Consider the following 21,294-nt stretch of genomic DNA (forward strand, 5'->3'; position numbering starts at 1 on the left):
CTTGATGAATGTATTGATACTGAAGGGCTTAAAACAGTTTAACACAGACTTGGGGAGTCAAAACGAACATGTCCTGCATGATTTTGTATCCATAACTTGGTATGTTAGGGTGGTGGACATATTATATTTCCCATTCGATCACTAGATCACTTTTAAGGGTTGGGAGACGAGCGAGAAGCCCGCCCACCCTAAAGATCGCAGCCAATCAGCGTGCGAGAGGGTGTTGTGGAAGTGACGTGTGGAGGTGGTTAACCTACCGCGGCGCGCAGCCTGGAGAAGGAGCAGCATACGCGGACTTCACTGTTCCTCTCCCGATGGCCAAGAGTACCAAGTAGTGAAGTGTCTGCCCGAGTGCTGTGCTTTTTTTGTCTTTGCACGCTTGAAAAATAACCTAGGAGGTAAGGTGTGCATGACTCGTGTGAACTCAAAGCGAAAATGATGAGCGTTTGTTTTGGAAGTTGTGTTTAAGTCATGTAGCGCAGGCAGGCAGGCTAAGGCTAACCCGCGTAGCACAACTGGAGGAGGGGCGACGGAGGAGTGGGAGCCCACATGCAGCTAGCAGCGATGTTAGCATTTAGCCTCGCACACACACACCCCAGAGTCAGGGGGACTCGTAGATCGGGAGCCGGAGGACTTTTGCTGCAAGGAAGAAGTTATAAACTAGGTTGGCACACCTGAGAAAATCACCAGCCTTTGCGCTTCTTGCATATTACCAGTGCAGGTGTGCGGAGCACCTGCAGTTTGACCAAAGTAGAAAACGACAATAGAGTTAATTCGTTCCCTCGATTTAATAAATCAACCCATTAGTTTAATAAATCGTTCCCTCAGTTTACCAAAGCCATCCATCAGTTTAATATATCATGTCACTGTCATAAATCGTTTCCTTGACCTAATATCAATACATTTCTTCAGTTTAATAAATTATTTCGTTTGTTTAATAAAGCATCATGACAGTGTAATACATTTTTTTTTTACCATTTAACAAATCATACAACCATCATCATTAATAAATTCTTCCTTTTTTAAATCAGGGGAACAGTTTGTTTCATGGATTGATTTCAAAAACCAATCCATTAGTTTAATACATCGTTCCTTAATAAACAGTCATTTGTTGCCTTAATTTAATAAATCATATCAATCTAATAAATTGTTCTTTTGATTTAAAAATAGTTTCCCTCAATTTAAGAAATGATTACCCCAGTTTTACTAAAGTGTCCCTGCTAAACTGAGGGAAATGATTTTGTAAATTGAGAGATTGTGTTTGTAAACAATTAATAGTAATAATTTATTAAATTGAGAGCTAATTGTTAATTAAAGGAACAGATTTATGTTTCCAAATATTATTAAAAAAAAATATTGTGTTCTATAGAAGCTAGTTTAATTATATTCTTATTCTTTAATTTTATTATATATACATTTTTTAGTTTAGTTTTTGTTTAACTTTTACAGAATATAAAGTTAACATTTTGTTATTTTTTTCTATCAACCACATCATGGATGTGACCTGCTGCCTTTAGTTAACCTTTAATATGGAAAATGCATCACTGGCCCCTACCCACCATTTACACTGATTTGGAAGTGTGTGTTTGTCTGTCTGTTGTTGTGAACTGTCAGGGGCATGTTAGTAAAGCGAACTCACATTTCAACCTAAAAGGCCACCAGTAATGCGTTAACTCAATTGCATATTAACTCAATAATATTTTTAGCAAAACCTCAAAGTCAAGATCTCTGTAATGCTTAACGTAATTCTTTTCCTAGTAGAAATTCTCATTTTAGATATTAACAATGGCTTTTTAATTAGTTATAATATCAGATCTACAGGTATTAAAAGCTATTAAAAGTGACTAGCAATATTGCCAAATTGAATTAAACATATCTCACAGATACGTGAACCTAAGATTTTAATTAGTCACGTTTGTTAAAGTGTAGATATCTGGAAATTATTTGGACCTTTTACTATTAAAACTGTTATTATAGATACAAGAGAAAATGAGATCTTTTTCACTGGCGCCATTTTGAACTAAAACATACATGAAATTCTGCCACTTCTTTACAGACTTTATGGAACATGGCTGAGTCAGAATTGTACATGCAATGTGAGGAGGAGGACTTTGCAGCATGTCAGGGTAACATTGATGAAACAGTGGACATGGCCGATGCAGGTAAGGATCAACAGTTTAATGTATTTTTATTTACTGCTTGATGAATAATTCTTCATATTTAATTAAATGTGTTCATTCAACACAAACTAAAATCAGTTTTTATTATTTACAATTTTGTTTTTATTTATCACAAAATGTACACACAGGTGTCTCGCTAGTTCCTTCTGATGCTGCTGCAGCATCAACTGTACAGTCTCCTACAACAGAGGACACTATCAAGACAACAGTTCTGCCAGTTGCTGCTGGTAAGATTATAAAATAAGTAAGACTGTCTTAAGCACACACAGCAGAGCATTAGTGTAAGTCGTTATAATTGCTGTTATAAAGCACAAACAGTCCTTGTGGTTGGGAAAGGACTGTACTACTGAATGAATTTGGCAACAAAACAAATACAGTCATCTTAGGCTACAGATATATTTGCTGTTTGACCATGTATTTGTGTAGACAACCGTCTGCTTCGTAAATGTAGCTGTTCATGTACTTGCCTATGTGCTACACGTGTTACTGGTGGCTTCCACTAGGGGGCAAACCAGAGAACACTGACCAAGTTTCCACATAGACACATCGATCAATCTATCGCCAGCTGCAATCTATCGCAAGCATATTTCTCACTGTGCATCGGCAAGGACGTAGTCATTGCTGGTAATTGAGGTCGTAGTCACGCAGCCTTTGTTTATTACTTTACCCCTTGTGTACAAGTAGTGTTCATTTTAGAGAACATGCACAACCAATTCTCCCATTGTCGCATGATAAGTGAGGCAGCCATCATCAGTTAAAAGAAAGTATGTCTCTATAAGAAGAAGCAGTAAACCATGTCTTTACATTAGAAGAAACTGTTTAACCTGAATGATTATTTGATTTTGAGGCATTCACAGTTCAGAATATATTATTGAGACCATATGGATGTAAGATTCTCTCAGATTAAGAAAGTTTTCCTTTTCAGCTCCTGTTGTGCCCAAGCAACTGTTGTCCAGTGTCCTGCAGCCCATACAGATGGCTGCCGGTGGCACCCCTGGTCAGCCCATCTACATCGCATCACAGGTTTGCTCACTTTGTCTTGCATTTGACAGTGGTTTTGCCTTCCTCTTCTTTTTTTTCCTTTTCCTATTATTTCCTATGTTTTGAAATAAGTGATTTAAAGGCTTGCTGTTTATGCCACATTCAGTTACTGATGCTCAGTTACACAGTGTGACATGCAGTCATGTTAGAAAAACATGACAAACATGGACATTTGGTCTTCATTTAAATAATATTGAGAAATGAAGGTAATATAACTGAACACATACGACTGAAGAAAATTATTTAAAAAAAAAAACAACAATAAGTACAATTGTAACTAATAAGGATGCAAAAACTTGAACTTGAAACGCTAGAACATTTCTTCAGTTGTATGTGTTTAGTAATATTACCTCCCAGCCAACAAGCTCATGTGTGGCTCGCATAGGTGGGCTCCAGGTGGGCATTGGGTTCTGATTGGGTTTGTACATGTGCTGTTACTGGGACCCAGATGGGCTTCACTTCCCACCCTAATCTCACACGGGTCCTATCTAGGCACACGTGTGGTGTACTACTTGGATGGGGCCCATGTTTAACCCATCCTGGGATTCACTGGGACCCATATTGTGGGGCCAGCATGGAAGCTGCAGACCAAAACGTTCTGGTTCCCAGTTAGGCAACCTATACAGGCCCCACAGGGGCATGTTATCTGGGTTCATCTCTCATTATTGTTAAATTGAAGATCACATGTCCATATGTTTTAAATATAAAAAGAAAATTAACATTTTTCTAATTTTCCTTTTTTTCTTTCTATTTTTTTGTTCTAATTTTTTAATGTGTGCTCGCATGTTTCTCGTCCAGCTATCTCCAGGTGCTCCCCAGAACCTGACAACATCTATAGGTTACATTGTACCTACTGGCACTGGACAACCTGTAGCATTCCTATCTCCAGGTAAGATTATTTTCTTTATTTTCTTTTTACTTAACCTTGGCACTTGGTGCCAAACAAAATGTGAGTTTTGTGGTATGTAGCTCTAAAAATATCAAGAGCATTGGTGAACAGCTTTTTCTCTATCCTTGTTTAAGCTCTGTATTGCCTGTGATGTCCTGTGCTGTTTGTCTCTGTACTAATCAAACACCCCCTTCCTCCATTCTCCTCAGCTCAGGCAAGCCAGATCATCACCTCTCAGCTTGCTTCTCCATCAGGCACACCACAACCAACATCTCCAGAAAACTACACCACAGTTCAGATCCCAGTCAAACTTACAATTTGCGGGCCGTCTGGTGTACATAACATCGCTGCTGTGGCCTCTGCTGGGATGCCTGCTCGGGGCCTCTCCTCGTCCAGTCTTCTTCCTGTCTCCTCTCCAGCTGACTCTGGTATCACCTAATAGATTTTTGGAATCTAATGGCCAGTTGTTTTTATTGTCATTCTGCCAACACAAAATGTTGGTAAAGAGTGTCCAACACATTGTTTTAGATAGAGGAGAAAAGTTTGATTATAGAACCTGTGTTGTAAATCTCACTGTCCACAGTCCAAGTTACCAGCCCATCGCCTACTGCACCACCCACAGCTGCCTCTGAAGTGGTGAATTCAGAAGTACAGTCAAAAGAGGTTGTCAGCAGCCCACGGACAGAGCCTAACCCCACAGTTCCAGCAGAAATGCCCACCCAAAAGGCTCAATCAGAAGGGCTCGCCCTCACAGTTTCAGTGGCAAGGCCCACCCACTTAGCTCCATTGGGAGTTTCTACCTTCACAGCAGCAGGAACAACCAGCACAGCTTCAGCAGCAGGGCCCACCCTCACAGCTCCAGTGACAACCTTCAGAGCTCCAATGGCAGTGACAACCCGCACAGTTCCAGTTACAGCGTCTGCTCGCACTATTCATGAAGCAGGATCTACCCTTTCAGGTCCAAGCACAGTGCACACCCAGGCCTCTTCTCAAATCCCTCAGCGTAACCTTCCTCTTTTGGCCCCAAAACCACAATCTCCCCGATCTGTTACACAAGGTCAGTAATCAGTTACCACACAGGTAATAGTGTTTTTTTGTTGTTGTTGTTGTTAAAAACATTTTTGTTCATTTGATCTGTGTAATTCGTGTGCTAATGTAAGCTAATGTGAGGATTAATCAGATTTCTTTTTGCAGTATTTCAGGGTGCATCCAGGCCACCACAAACCTGCTCTGTCTGTGGGGCTTCTTATAAAGCTGTTCCATCTCTTCGTGGCTACCTCTGTGTAAGTCCCCCTGTACACCTAGACAAAGTATTTTGGTTTTGTAAATATGTATATTTATTATTATTTATTAGTTAATTTTGAGAATGAATGATTGGTCACAGTGCACTATGGATATGCATTTTAGAAGAATGTTAATAGAAAGATTATTCATTACATACATTTTGTTGAGTAATTTGTGGTCAAGAAAGTTACTCAACAATCTTTTCCATTAGTCCATATTCTAGTATAAACCAAAATAAGTCCTCATTGTCCAGTTTTCACACAGACAGCTCTCTGTTTTTTGACACATTTTGCAATCTCTTTCAGCGATGCAATCAAAAGCTTGTAAATAGCATCCAAGCCTTGTCTGTTCAGCTGAGAAAGAAAAGGGCAAAGCGAGTCTCACACAGGAGCCCTACTGGCCACTCGTCCTTCTCAACATCTGCTGGTGGAAGGCGTCCATCAACCTCTCCTTCTCCTCCTCCTCCTATTTACCCCCCTGTATCTGCCTCTGTAAAACACGTCACCACCTCTGAGATACCAGAGGGAGCTCCCAGTCCTGGCACTGGGGACTATGATCAGCACGGCAAGCTCATCATACTAGTAGAGGACTTCTTTTATGGAAAGGACCCTGGTCAGCCTGTCCTGATAGAGAATAACCAAGCGCCTATCATGATGAAATGCCATCTCTGTGACAAGAAGTTGAAGAACAACATCAAGTAAGATCACCCAGACCATTATTTAGTTTGATTAGTGATGTATCTGTGTGGCATCATCATCTACTAATAAGAGTGGAGCTGGGAGGTTTCTGTAGGTTTCTGGTTGTTTTGGGGTGTTTGCAGACACAGCTCTATGATACTCTGTGAACAATACACATTACCACATTTGTTCATTGGATTATTTTACTGTTAACAAATTAAAAGGATATATATAGCAGAGAAATTTGGATTACAAATTAAATTAGGTACTTTACTTTTAATGAGCTACAGGGTTCTGTGGCTAAAACATGAGTGAAGGAGAACCAGTCAACAGTATCATAATTCATGCATAAACTGGTCTGTAAGGAATGGTGGTCAAAAAGAAGTCACTAGTAAAAGGAACAACTACACAAATGCAAGACAGAATCCATTACTGAAATAAAAACACATCAACACATGTCTAGTGGTTGCTGGAATCGTTTGTGGTCAGATGAGACATTTGTTGTGCTTTTGATTAAACAAACCTAATACGTCCCATTCCACAGCAAACCCCATCCCAAAAGTGAAGTATGACTCTCAGCAGCACCATGTTGTGCAGATGCCTTTCCTCAGTAGACATTGGACATCTTTTTAAAACTGAAGGATGGTTAGGTGGTCCAAAATACACAGAAGATGCTGCTTCAGACAGTCTCCTAGGAAATTATGGGAGAAATGTTATCTTTCAGGGTGGTTTTACAATTATGTTCTACATACATTAATAACATGTTCTGTTATTAATGTTCTACAATGACCATGTTATGGTTTGAGTGAGAATCTGTGGCACTATTTAAAAAATTGTAGACGCCAATCAAAACTCCTAGCTGATACCAACTAGCTAAGGATATTTTCTGATCAACAGCACTTCTGTAAGTCGCTCTGGATAAGAGTGTTTGTTAAATGCCTTAAATGAATCTGCAAGAAAGAGTGGGCAATAATCAATGTGCAAAATGCGTATAAAAAATACTGTCTGGAAAAACTGTTGTTAATAGTCCAAATAAATCTAGTTTCTTTTAGTTGAATACTTTTGCAAGACACTGTGTCTCCTGTTGCCTTTTACATTGACTAAAGTTAACTGACTGGGTTGGGCTATCTAAGCATTTTTCTGCCTGCAGGCTGATGAACCACATGAAGCACCACATGGAAATGGAGCGCCAGAGTGGTGATGTTGACTGCCACACCGAGTGCCAGCATTGCTTCCGGAACTTTTCCTCACCTTTCACCTTGCAGTGCCACGTTGAGACTGTCCACAGTCAGGTAGAATGCACAGGTGAGTCTCTTCGCAGTTCCACTATCACTATCCATTGCATTGCCCAAAACCCTTACCCATTAAAGTTACTGATGTGCATGTAGTAAACCATAGTTTAGACTATACATTTCTGTAAAGAGTAGTAAAGGCTTGTTTTTCTTCTGTCCACAGCCCTCTGTAAAATATGTGAATTGTCCTTTGAAAATGAGCCTCTGTTTCTGAATCACATGAAACTTATCCACAAGCCTGGAGAAATGCCATACATGTGTCAGGTAACCCTCATCTAGAGTCCCACACATTTAACAAAATGTATAGAAAGGTCTACTTAAAATCATGAACGAACTGATTTTTGAGTTTTGAGCATTTTGTGAGTTAACTAATTTTAGTCACGTTCTCTTAACTCAGTTTAACTCAGTTAATCAGTTTGGTCAACAATAAATATTAAGTTGAGCCTCAAGAACATTAGTTAATCACCCACAATAGACTGTGTCCCCCCTCCTATTATTTGAATGTTTATTCCCATCTACAAGTTAGGACTTTTCAGACTCTTGGCCACCGAGGGCTGAGGTGTTGATGTAATTCAAACGTAGGACGCCTCTCGACAAGCAGGCAGTTAGACAGATGCACCACTCAAGAGCTGTGAAACCATGCATTTACTCAGACCTATGTTTTTTATGTAGTGTAATTTCACAGCACACAACAGTCTAATTGCCTGTTCATCAAAGGTGGAGATCATAGGTCAAATGCCTCAGAAGACTCTCAGTCTGGGGACATCATGTGGGGAGGGGGGTCCTGCAGATGGAAATAGGCAGTAAATAAATTGAGGGGAAAGACCACAAACAATAAATATTTCAAAATATTTAAGCAGTTTCAACTGCAGCTCATCTACTGATGTTTTGAGTTTACTAAACTCTCTATATATTCTTGACAAAATTGAGAATCTCGAAAAACACTGTAATCATTTTTATTATTTAAAGTTAAATTGTATGCTGTAAATAATTATTTGAAATCTGCAAGTTACTGTATACTGTATATATACTTTAATCCACTGTATCCAAACCTTGCAGTTAAGGACAACACTTCGCAAACCTGATTTAAGTTCGAGCTTTAAATTCATGCTTTTTTTTTTTGTTTTAGGTATGCAATTTCCGCTCGTCCTTCTACAATGATGTTGTAGTCCACTTCCGAGAGCTCCACAAGGACACAAACTGTCTGCAGTGCTCTTATTGCCTCAAAGTGTTCAAGTCCAGCAACGGCTACCAGTTACACTACAGCAAGCATCAGGTAAGAAATTAAACTAGTACTAGGACGTCTGGATGAGAGGACTGTTTCTTGTTAATTTGGGTGATTATAGTGAGCTATGTTTAGCAGATGACATCAGCCATAAATACATTTAAACTGACTGCTTAAACATCTGACCTCTGTCTTGCAGCTGTGAAAAAATGAATGTGTAGACTTTTTTATGATAATGACCATGTTTAATACTCAGTAATTGAAGTTTGCTGTGTGGCTCAGAGTAGTTTCTTACAGCTGCTTTCAACGTATTATATTATATTTACCTTATATACTCATTAGGGACATTATACTCTAAAACAAAGTGGCTAACATGGAGAGGAATTCTGGGGCTAATTTAGTCCATCTGGGACAGGGGTCGGCAACCCGGGTACCATCTTTCTCTTCTCCCTTCTTGCCCATTATGCACAACTACAACCAAACTGGGTGGTTTGGCTGCGTGGACATAGATGGCAAAAAATAGACAAACATTTCATGCAAGAGTGAAGAGTTTAAATCCTCTTCTTCTGACATTGTTTGTTGCATCACATTTACAGCGAGACTCTGAGCTAACTCTAAACTAAAGTTTTCCTCTTCCCTGAATATTTTGTTCTACCTTGTTCTGCAGTAGTTGTGTTCTGCTGTTGAAATGTACACAGTGTAAGTGCAGCACTATTTAAGGTGGAATGGGGAGTGGGAATTAGAAGGCAACTTTTTTGCCAGCTTTTGTTTTGACTGCAAATGTTGCGTCACTTATCAGTTCAAATAAAGCTGCTCTGTTTTGATCACCAAAATAAGGTCACAGATTAGTTTATGAAAAAAATAGATATTCATCTGCAGCAGCTCAGGAGTATGTACATTAATGGTGAGAACTGACACTTTGCTACAGCAAACTTTGGGATTGGAAATGGATTGGAACCTTATAAGCCACTACCTGATTCTTAAAAAAAATGCCTGGATCGGCCTCCCATCCCAAGTCACTGGGTCAGATTGTGACATCCCTAATCAAAACATCCCACAGGGCAGCATATGATCCTGCACTGCATCAGTAAGATACTACAAAAACATGGCTCTCATTGTGGGGTGAAGGATGATTTAGTTTTGTTTATGAAACCCTCATTTATGTTGCCGACCACTAATATAGGATATTGTAAAAAGGATGATCAAAACTGAATCTATAGTGATATTAGTGTCTGTTTATCTAGAAAAAAACTGTGCAGCATTGTGACAAGTGCCGGCTTCAGTTTCTCTATTCGAAAGAGAAGGCAGAACATAAGGCTCTATTCCATCGGACTCATCTCAAACCTGTACAACTGATGGGGCTTAAGCCTGGTACCAGGGTAAGTTTCTCCCACCCTCACTCTGCTGGGTAAAGCACATCTAAATCAGGTATATCTTGTTTATTTGGATCGGTTTGGATGTGTTTTATGTGAGTGTTCTGGTTTACGTTAATGCAGAAAGAATAAATATTTGTTGGCTAAACTTTTCAGCTAGTTATCAAAAAGTCAAAGTTGAGTAGATGACCTACGTGTTAATCTGTTTGTCAGGTAACCATCCGGGCTTATTCAATGAAAAAGGTAGATAATGGCTCTACCCTAAAAGCACCTAGCAAGAGTGCTCACAGCCCTCCTCTGAAGGAGATCCCTCCATCCCCTGCACCTTCAGTTGCTGTACCTCGGTGCTCTGGTCAAAAAATCACACCTGCAAAAAGGAAGCCTGTGGAGAGCATGCTGGAACTCATGACTAAGTTTCAGAACCAATGGTGAGTGAGCGTACTGAATAGGAGTGGGTGTTACGACCACTTTTTATTGTTATTGTAACTTTGTGATTAACACTATGGTTTTCTAAGCGCATCATAAATATTGTCAGTACTTAAACACTGACCAACTGCATTGGGCCTCATTTACAAACTTCAGTTTTTAAGATGATTTTGACATTCAGCAGTGTTTTCTTTTTTGGAATTTGATTAATTTATGAAGACAATGGGATCCAGCATTATAAAAGCAGAGCTGTAAACAATTCTGTGGTTTGACATATCATGCATCTTACATAGACTTCTTAAGATTTGGGAAGATATTGGTGAATGAGGCTCATTGTTATTCCTGTTTAATTGGATGTAGTGGAGAAAATGTAAATACAATTTAGTGTAATAAGATTTTTTTAAATGTAATGCTACTAGTAAAGTTTGTGCATCAAAAATACTGTACTCTATTTTTTTGTATCGTAACTTGCTGTTGTTGGTTTGTGTATTAGTGTCATTACAATAGTTTCAAATGCTTAAGCTGTCAGTGTCCCTGCAGAAGCACTACTGTAAAAACTCTCATGTTCTTTGTCTTACTTTACATCTTTGTTCTCCTCCCAGTGAACCAGCAAAAAAACAGTTCTGCATGGAATGTAACTATGAGATTCCAGATTTTTCCAGCCACTTTCCCACCTTTGTGCACTGTTCCTTGTGCCACTATCGCACCTGCTGTTCCAGAGCTTATGCCAACCACATGATCAGGTGTGTGTGTGTATAAGAGAGAGAGCTGATATGTGAAAAGTCATATATCAGTCATTAGTGTTTAAGAAAAAAAATAATGAAAAAAGTAGGATTGAATTGTTTGTATTGTAATAAATGATTAATAAGATCTTGTGTGTCTTTGTTTACAGTAACCATGTTTCTCGCAAAACTACAACTAAATACTTGAACTTGTACAAGCCTTGTCCAAAGTAAGAAATCACGTTTCTCTAGTTGGTACAAACTCCTGTTCATGCCATTGTGATTGGTGATTCTTTTTTTATTATTAATTGAGTTTATTATTATTATTATTATTATTATTTTCTTTGTAGATTGGGTCATCTAAGCTGCTATTCATGTGATTACACCACTGAGGTTGGGGACTCCATGGCCAAACATCTTGCAGCGAATCCTGGCCACTCTTCCAGCTACTGCAAGTTCAGTGGTAAGAAACTGTGTAAATTATTATTCATTTACTTTTTTGCCTCAGGTAACACCTCAAGGAAGAGAAAAAACAAAAAAGTGTTTTTGGTTGTAGTGACCTACCGCTTAACATCCCAGACACCATCTGTTTTCTAGCTGTTTAATAAAGTTTCACTATTGCAGCAGTTTTACAATTGTGACTTTTTCCTATTCTTGGCATGAGGCTTGCAGGGCATTGTCCTCTCCATTTAGGGTGTTTACTTCATAGAAATATGCTCATACTAATTTCTATCAAATAATACTTTTTGTTTTTTTCCTTTTCTTCCAGAAGGATTTTCTCGTGGCTACAAAAGGTAATTTGACTATGATGGTTTGTTCTTTCTCTAATCAGTGCAACGCTCATGGTCATGGTAGCATTGTAGCACACTACAGTTAAAATGGCTTGGCATTTCTTGTCATCAGAAAAGTGAGAGATCAATAACCTGCTAAGGATTTATACCTAAAACAAATGGTAGCCAAGAAGAGACAGATAGATAATCACTGATAGTAAATTAGCCTGAAATATCACCAAACATAAAGTGTAGTTAAATTAATGATTGCTGTTAATAAGTAACTGATTTTCCTTAAAATGCTTGTTTTTCTGACTTTATCCAATATTGTTTTTTCTGTAGATTTGTCTTCATACCAACTGACCTGATTCGTCCAGATCAGAGGCCTGATACAAGGACCCTTCTTCCTCTCCATGTAATACAAGTGGCTCAGCATTCACTTTCGGACCCCAGTAAATCTGGCACTCCTCCTAATCAATGCACTAACCTTCCTGTTAGCACTGCCCACACGCCATCAATCCCCATTCAGGTGCAACCTGTTGATCAAAGCACTGTGCCTGATGAGAACTGTGGGACTCAGCCAAAGGATTCAAGTCCACAAAAAAGTGGGCTTTCCAATAGTGCCCACTCTCGGCCAGAAATTGCAGTGGGAGGGTCCCTTACTTTAGCTCAACTCAAGATGGTGCTCTACGCCCTTTGCTTCGGTGTTCCTCAGGCAGCAAACCACTTTGACACGCAGCCACAGGAAGTTCAGTCCTTGTTACTTAAGCGTCAAAATCAGCTTGGGCCCCTGAAAAGCAGAGAAGGTTTGATTCCTCGGGCAAGTGACCGGCTAGCTGAGTGGGTGTTGTGTCAGCGTGAGCAGCAGCTACCTATAAATGAGGGGAAACTTTTCTCCACAGCCTCTGAGATCATGAGCAAAGATGGCGGACCAGGAATCTCCCATGAGTGGGCTGTGGATTTTCTGTTGCGCCATAATCTAGGTCTGCAGGCGTTGACCACATGCAGCCGACTACTACCTCCTAAAGCTCAGGAACATGTGCATTCTTTTACTCGCTTCATGACTAAGCAGGTCACCTTACAGAACTTTGCTCAGTCTTCCATTGGTGCTATGGATGAGCTCTCTGTCTTCATAGATTTGGAGCAGCTAGATCCAGCCTCTGCTGATTCCTTTTCCATGATGTCTGCATTCCAGTTGGTTGGTGAAACAGACCCACTTATGGACATCGTACTCACAGGTTTGGCTGATGGCACGATGTTACCTACCATGGTGTTTCTCAACGGTGCGCCCCTCAAACCAGACGCACCATCGTTACCAAATGTCATTCTCTTAGAGGCAAAGCCAGAGGGCTTCACGAATGAAGAAAGACTACAACTGTGGTTTGACAAAGTCTGGCGCCAGCATGTGGACCCTGGCTCTGGAGGGAAGGGGTTGCTGCTTATGGACACTTACCGTGGACACATTTCTGATGACTTCTTGGCATCGCTCAACAGTGCCAATACTCTTCCAGGCATAGTTCCGCGCTCCTGCTCATGTCGATTGCAACCTCTGGAGGTTTGTGTTGGGCCTGTGTTGCGAGAGTTCCTGCAAGCTCGCTGGAGCCAGCATGTGATGGAAGCACCACAAGATCTGATTGGTGCAGAACCTGCTGACCTGGCTCTTTTACTCTCAACCTGGATCATTGAGATGCTGGATATTTTGGCAGCAAAACCGGAACTTCTTCAACGTAGTTTTGATCAGTTGTTGAGCTCCTCTCCAGACTTGGAACCTGCAGAGGTTTCTAAGTTAGTGCGTAGTCTGACTGAAACACTCATTGTCTCCACAATTCAGGAACAAGATGCTGAAGAAGCTGTGGAGGCTGGGGAGAAAAGCAATTCTTCAGATATTACTTTTCCAAGCCCATTGCCCTCCCCACCAGCCAATCCCCAGACTTTGAAAAAGATCTTTGAGAAAGATAGTGATCTGGAATCTTTTCATGGCTTTGAAGATTCAGAAATTACAGACTGCTAATGTCTGAAAAATACTGACCGTCAGTTTTATGACAACAGTTATACTTTGCAAATTTGCAGATTTTTTTTTTTATTATTACTCACTGATTATTTTGGTTTTCGTCTGAGAAGAACATTTGTTTGTGATTTATTAACGTAATGATCAGGCATTCTTCTCTGCACATTCTGACTGTTCCTTGTACAAACACTACAACAGAGCAATAGAAACATTGGGGAAGCTTCGCAATTGTTCACCTAATGTGCATCTGTTAATGGTTCACTATTTAAGATGATCATATTATTTTGAAGTCGTTGACCATGCAGCGCAAATACTGCAGTTCAAAAATGTGACCATTTTCATGTCTTAAAAAAAGATGCACTGGGCCAGCATGGAATTTTTTTAACTCAATTTTAACTGAATTCAAACACACAAGAAGAAAGTCTTCCTTAGTGCACCTTTACAAATGTTCTCAAACAGATAAACCATGACATTAGAACCACTGAGTGGTGAAGTGAAAAACATTGGTTATCTTCATCTACAGTGGCATCTGTCAAAGGGTGGGAACAGTCCATTTCTGAGGATGTTGCGTTAAAAGCAGGACAAATAGGCGGGAACTCTGACAAGGAACTGTGTTAACTGGGTCAGAGCATCTCTGAAACATCAGGCAGGTCTTGTGGGGTCAAAAGTGGATCAAGAAAGGAACCACCTGATCTGATTTGGCAAAAGGGTCATGGACATCTAAGGCTCATTGATATGATCTCACATGTTACAGGACTGAAAGACTGCTGCTAATATCTTGTTAGCAGATACCACAGGATGTCTTTAGTGGTATTGAGTAGTCCATGCTCAGATCTGTTGTGGAAGCACCTACTCAATATTAGGCAGGTGGTACTAATGTTCTGGTTGATCGGTATAAACCTTTATAGCGCTGTACAAATGAATGATAACATGTTTTTGACTACTGAGCTGTTCATCTTTTTGGTTTGTTTATGTTCAGATATTATTCACCTGTTTTCTCATCATGAATACTAATTACACTGTCCATGTGCATAAATATATAATGCAAAGAGGTAAAGTGGCCTCCTTATCAGTGTTACAAATGGCATGATCTGCTGTTTGAGGCTGCTTTTATTATTAAAGGGCTGTGTAATGTAAAATAAACCAACCTTTTTATAGCTTTTTGTAGTTCACTTTTTATTTTGTTCTTTATATGTGAAGAGGGAACTTTCCTAATCAACTAGTGATTAAACATTAAAAAAAACATAATAGCAGGGTTGCTAAGGACAGTCCTTACTGAAACTATTTTATTTACCTTACTGAAACTATTTTTTTATTAGTAGCTTACATGCAAATATTTTTTAAATCAATACATCGCACAGATATTATCATGTCATGGACAGGTACAACGGTTCAAACATACAGAAGCCATACAGACAAGCTACATCACACATCTAACATTCAAAGTTTTGGGTTGCATTGTAAAGAACTATTGCACTATACGGAAGTATTGGGATATTGGGTTTCATTCAATCCCATTGCCACAGGTGTATATAATTGAGCACCTAACCAAGCAGTCTGCCTTTGGACACATTAGTGAAAGAATGGGTTCTAAAGAGTTCACCGATTTCCAGTAGAGCACTGTAATATGAGCCACTGTTGCAAGAAATCAGTTAATGAAATTTGTTCACTCGTATATAGGATATCATAAAAGCTCCTGTAGGTGTAATCTGTAGGTGTCCCAAATATGTGTCTATTGAATATCTTAAATGCAGACTGCTGTATTTATAAGTTATTTCATGCATAGCACTTTACTGTGCAGCTTAGGTGCTGCATCTTACTCACCTCATATGCTTGCTTATTGTGTTTTACAGAAAGACACACATGCAGTAGCATTTTTAAGAATTTTATTTCTGTATAAGAAAAGTGAAACAAATGGGAAAACATCATTAATTAAACTAGGTGTAGTCTTAACAAGCAGTTCTCGGATGGTGCAAAGAATATCCACTGATGTGTCCACAAAAACGGTTTGCAGGATGAGCCTTCATTCAAACCCACTGTATAAGGAAAAAAAAAGGGGCACATGGTTATTGTAAAAGTTGAACATATTCATTAATTAGAAAAAGTAGTAAATAAAACCCATTTGCATCTAAAACATGGGATTAACATTTAAGGAAAGGAGTAAACCTTTATGAATATTAGAACATGATGAAATACTGGGGTGGGGGGGCACTTCACTGATGCACAGCACAGTGCAATATTTCAACTCACCTGACCATTTTGGCGATATCCCAGTTTGTTTCTGATGACAGTGGTCCAAGAATCTCAACTCCTTCTTCAGTCACAATGGCAATCTCATGCTAAAAGCAAAGCACAGAAATCTTCTTTAAAACTTGAAGCTTAAAGAGTACATCTACTTTTAATATCTGCTGGCCCACCCTTTCAGTATAGCTGAAAAATGCATGTCATAAAACAGTGAGTATTTCCCCCTGTATACTCATGAATTGATGATTTATTTGCATTGTTAAAATATTATTATTTATGCAAAAGTGTAAATTGTGCACATAAAATGGCCATTGCTTTGACAAATTGAGCAAATTGTTGAACTGAATATTAATTACAGAAGATTAGAAGCAGTTCTTACTCTGTTGTAGGAACGAGCATCTCGGTAGTACAGTACTTTGAGGCATCTCTCTATCAGTGCTCGTGCCTCATCCTTGGTAATCTCAGCCTTGTTCTCTACCACCTCCCTCATCAAGGGCTGTAAAAATAAACAAGCACACAGCCACTGTTAAATCACAATGTCTTAGCCAACAATGGTGTTTATCATGCAAAGGACAGACTGATGCACATCAAAATGCCTCATTTAGAACGACAATGCCATCCTTGTACTCACCTGAGCCAAGTAGGCACCAAATCCTGTTGCTACTGTTGGTGCCTCATATGCAACACCTAGTTTGTCAACATAGCCAAGGAAGCTAAAAGAATACGAAGAACAACATCATGAAAAAATATTTTTCTTCATTTTATCACCAATTAATCCCTAACCCTCAAATTTTTAACTGAAAAGCACAATTGAAACAGAGCCTCTGTTGCAAATCAAACATAACTTGGCACATCTTAACATACACACACTACTTCATAACATCTAAACAGAAATATGGCTTGTTAAAAATGTGGACAGCACGTGTTGCAAAGGCAAAGTCTTTTTTTCGGAACTGATGAATGACACCAACTGTAGTTTGAAACCGTCAGCTGAATCAAATTTCCAAGCTTCCAAGCATAAATCATACTCAAACCTTGTGCTTACACTCATGGGCTTCTCTAAACAACCGTCAAAAGATGTGAAAACTAAAGTAAGCGACACCCACCCACAAGGTAGGAGAAGGCCATGGGATGACAGCAAAGCGTGATTAGCTTGCAGCGTCTACAGTATTGAACATTTTTAAGAAAGGTCAAGAAAACTCAAGGAGTACTGTTTATATGCTGGTAAGACAGGCAATTCAAAACCACATATGACTGCCAGGAACGTGCATGAAAGTTTAGCTGAGTCAAGAGGATGGTGCATGGATGACAAAAAAAAACAAACAAAAAACAAAAAACAAAAAAAAATGACCTCGTCACAAAACGTTTTAGGCATTTGTGGTCTGTTTGATTACTGCTTAACAATAATAATAATAAAAAAATATATATATTTTAAAAATACATCATCTGGCCAAGAGTGCTCAAACATTTACATTATACTGTGTATACGAGATAAACACTGAACTGTCACTTGGAGGAAAACACAGATGGAGGGGGGCTAAATTTGAACAGTTAATAAATACTAAATACTATTCAACCAGACTTAACCAGATAAAAATTTCTTCCACTAATATCTTACACTTTAATTCTTGCCACTTCAGACAGAGCCAGGACATAGTGACTTTTTACACATATTGGTATCCTACCTTTCTCCATTGTAGAATCCACCAATAACAACAGTATTCCACAGTGGGTTCATTCGGCTACGTCGATTGTACATGACCCGTGTAAGCCAGGAGTGGATAGCTTTGGGACTGTAGCTGTGGCCGTCTCCAAGGAGCTCCTCATCAATCCTGAACAAATGGCACAGAAAAAAAATCTCTGTATTGCTGCTTAACAGTATAGACACACTGTTTTGCTATTTTACCTTGAATGGAATAGAGTTAAATAGTTATAATAACTGAACACTTACACCATCTGTTCAATGATCTGTTTAAGGTACTGGTAGTCTGCATAGTCCCCTGAAGCCCCCATGATGGTGGTGTCGTTGACTTTCATGAGACGGGAGATGTTGCGGAAGCGGGCCAGAGAGCCATAGGAGCCGAGCATGTCGGCAGCGATGATGACACCACCTGTAAATTTCACCCCCAGCACCGATGTCCCTGTCACCATGGGGTTACTGGTAAAGGAAATGAAGACATTTAAGGAACATCAGTAACTTACACAATGTTACTGTAAATCAGTTTGGTATCAAAATTTCTTGAATCAAGCTTTCTTGATTTTACAGAGGAGCTGGACTAAAGCAGTGGAAAGTACTTCAAATATGATCTTTACTATTGTAGCCTCATATCATCACAGCAAAAAAGCAAACTTCACACACTAAAAAGTCTTGTAGTTGACTGCCTTCATTTGGAGTCACATAAGTGAAAGTTTTATTAGATTGTAAATAGAGAGTTAGCGGCAATATACACCCCTATATAACTAAAATAAAACTACAGTGTGAAATTAATTACATGAAATAAAACAGTAAAAACTGCCCCTAAAGTATGAATGTAGAAAATCAATATTTAAAGACATAAATCGTTCCTTCAATTGAATAAACTGTTTATTTAACAATATATTTTCCACAAATTTAAATAAAGAGAGAATCATTTATCAAATTGAGGGAACAGTTTTTTTTTTTAATCAAAGAAACTACTTAGGAAAGTGAGGGAATTGATTATGTCTCTAAATATTTATTTTTATGACTTGATACTTCAGGTACCTCCGTAGAATGTTATGTGCACTGCATGAACAAAAGTATGAGCGCTGCTCGTTCACTGTTTCTTTCTGAAATCAAGGCTATTATAAAGAGTTTATCCTGCTCTATTGGAGTAACTGTCTCTATTGTCCAGAGAAGGCTTTCTACTACTTATTTTAAAGACTGCTGTGAGGATGTGATTGCATTCAGCAACAAGAGAGAGTTAGTGCAATGATTACCACCCCACCTCATCCCCAACTCCTCCCAAAAGTATTGGCTGGAGCACCAACCATTATCCAGAGAACAGAGTTGCACTGCTCCACATCTCAATGCTGGGGGGCTTTAGACCACTCTAGCCCACACCTGACGTAAGGCATGATGCCAATAGACTGGTGTTTATCTTCTCCAGGGAGTCCTTTTCTATTGACAATACTTCTCTACAGGGACTGGACAAGCCGTGTGTGTGCATGTGCCCTTAAACTTAAAGTAGCTGAATGAATTAGCTATCTAGCTAATTCAGAAAAGGGATGTCCACAAATATTTGGACATAACAGTCTGCGTATCTAATGAACAACTGAAAATATGATAATATAGCATAACTAAAACTATGAATGCCCGGACGTCTTATAATCTACAACGTACACCGGTAAGCAAACTGAATTATTTTAATTCGGTTTATTTCCTAGTAAGATCTGCATGACACAGCTTTAACGAAACAGCGCTAGCTACCTAGCTAGCTAGCTTGCTAATATTAGCCTAGTCTAAACAGTTAACCTAGCTAGAGTTACAAACAACAAGCCTAGGTTAGAAAACACCCCTCTTACTTATTTCATAAACCAAACGGGTTTGTTCACAATTAAAGAGCTAGGTTTCATTTCTATGAAGATCGTACGAGTCTATAAACGCTAGACTACTGTTAGCAGTTAGCCGTTAGCATGCTAACCGGGCGCCTTCCACCATGATGATACAGCAGTGTTATGAAAACTGAAACTAGAGCTAACTGGCCGTTTAGCTGACTGTATAAGCTGTAAAAACACCTGTAAAGCTTACAGTGTGTGTTTGATGGGTCCACATCCTGGAACCGTGCTGTGGCTTGTTCCTGGAAAGGAATAAAATTGGCCAGGTGCTGGTCCGCTCTCCCAGAAATTCAGCTTCAGCCCGTTCGCCTCCATGTTCAGCGCTGACGGAAGTGACCTCACTCCGCTAACGCGTGCTTTCGTTCAGCGGGTTCAATCCCAAACCCAGCCATGGTCACTCCGCATCGGCTCTTTAAAAATGGTCATAAAAGTCACTGGGTCACTGAGTCAGCTACACTACACTGTAATCACACACTGTTTTGTGAAACTCCTCGTTTTGACCAGCAAATGCAGCGACGTTTGGAAATGACAGGAACATCTGGACGAAGTCCCCTAGATGGAGTGAAGAGGGGGAGGCGGTAGGTGCATAAGGAGGAGAGAAACCTATACATTTCAGAGGCCCGAAAGTAACTGGGGAACTGCCTGCTACTCTTTGTCATCTGTGTGTCCTCACTGACGTGTAAATAAATCTAACAAAAAGAAATTAAATCATTAAATTTATGCGGAAATGCCAAAAACTGGGTTGATGGTTGTGAGTGTGGCGGGAAACCCATTACACTACCCAAAGCATATCACCTCAGGCATGAGCCTGTATGGCTTATTAAGGAAACTGATCACTTGTCTTTATTGGCATTTTATTGGTTGTTAAAGAATAATTATTGAGATTTTCAGGGACACAAGTGAACTGTTGTTTGCTGCCCAATCTGAATACCATTAATTGATGCATTTCACAAACCAAGGAAAGGAGGGAGACCAAAAGACCACAGAATAAGCATGAACCTAAGGCTCACAACCAAGCAGTTTTCAGTTTTATTTATTATTTTATAATTATTTGGTTCATTGAAGTGCGATTGTGTATAACACCTTCTGATTCTGAAATAACGGGTGGTATTCTGCACTCATATATACATATATATATATATATATATATATATATATATATATATATGTATATATATATATGTGTATATATATATATATATATATATATATATATATGTATGTATATATATATATATATATATATATATATATATATATATATATGTATATATATATATATGAGCACAGCCCAAAACACATGGGCTGCATTGCACAATGAAATGCCAGGCCTCTCTTTTATTTGGTGTTCAAGACAATTAAGCTCAGAGATGAGGCAACTAAAAGTAAATAACTCAGCCCACAGACATGGAGGGGTAATTGTTGTAATATTTTGAAAAGAAACAATTACGGCTTATTTTGGATCAGACTCTCCCACAATAAATGTGGGGGTGAGTATTGTCAGAGTATTGAGGCTGGTAGTGTAGAGCTGCACAAGCAACAACAGAGTTCAGAGGTCGAATTGGTGGGCATGGTGGAGACAATGTT

At 39.2% G+C, this 21,294-nt stretch overlaps 2 protein-coding genes across 3 annotated transcripts; one reads left to right on the forward strand and one right to left on the reverse strand.

Annotated features, from left to right (window-relative positions):
* Positions 1–298: 298 nt before the first annotated feature.
* Positions 299–15,028, forward strand: pogza (pogo transposable element derived with ZNF domain a). 2 transcript variants are annotated; one of them, XM_072676169.1, is made up of 19 exons: positions 299–398; positions 2,057–2,162; positions 2,309–2,407; positions 3,106–3,203; positions 4,020–4,110; positions 4,320–4,538; positions 4,694–5,167; positions 5,305–5,393; positions 5,700–6,091; positions 7,222–7,376; positions 7,527–7,627; positions 8,493–8,639; positions 9,833–9,967; positions 10,175–10,389; positions 10,990–11,130; positions 11,280–11,339; positions 11,460–11,572; positions 11,879–11,903; positions 12,222–15,028. In XM_072676169.1, exons 2-19 carry the CDS (start codon positions 2,069–2,071, stop codon positions 13,888–13,890), a joined length of 4,317 nt encoding a protein of 1,438 aa, XP_072532270.1. In that variant the 5' UTR covers positions 299–398; positions 2,057–2,068; the 3' UTR covers positions 13,891–15,028. The 2 variants fall into 2 exon arrangements, with proteins under 2 accessions (XP_072532270.1, XP_072532271.1); XM_072676170.1 differs by having other exon boundaries at positions 11,882–11,903.
* A 731-nt stretch (positions 15,029–15,759) lies between these two features.
* On the reverse strand, positions 15,760–20,042 carry psmb4 (proteasome 20S subunit beta 4). Its single transcript, XM_072674858.1, has 7 exons — positions 19,901–20,042; positions 18,083–18,289; positions 17,817–17,963; positions 16,763–16,844; positions 16,511–16,627; positions 16,138–16,226; positions 15,760–15,923 (listed from the first exon to the last, which is right to left on the reverse strand). The coding sequence occupies exons 1-7, from the start codon at positions 20,020–20,022 to the stop codon at positions 15,911–15,913; spliced, it is 777 nt and encodes a 258-aa protein (XP_072530959.1). The 5' UTR covers positions 20,023–20,042; the 3' UTR covers positions 15,760–15,910.
* Between the last annotated feature and the right edge of the window lie 1,252 nt (positions 20,043–21,294).

Source organism: Salminus brasiliensis, chromosome 3, assembly GCF_030463535.1.
Source record: "Salminus brasiliensis chromosome 3, fSalBra1.hap2, whole genome shotgun sequence".
In the NCBI taxonomy this organism is placed as follows: Eukaryota; Metazoa; Chordata; class Actinopteri; order Characiformes; family Bryconidae; genus Salminus; species Salminus brasiliensis.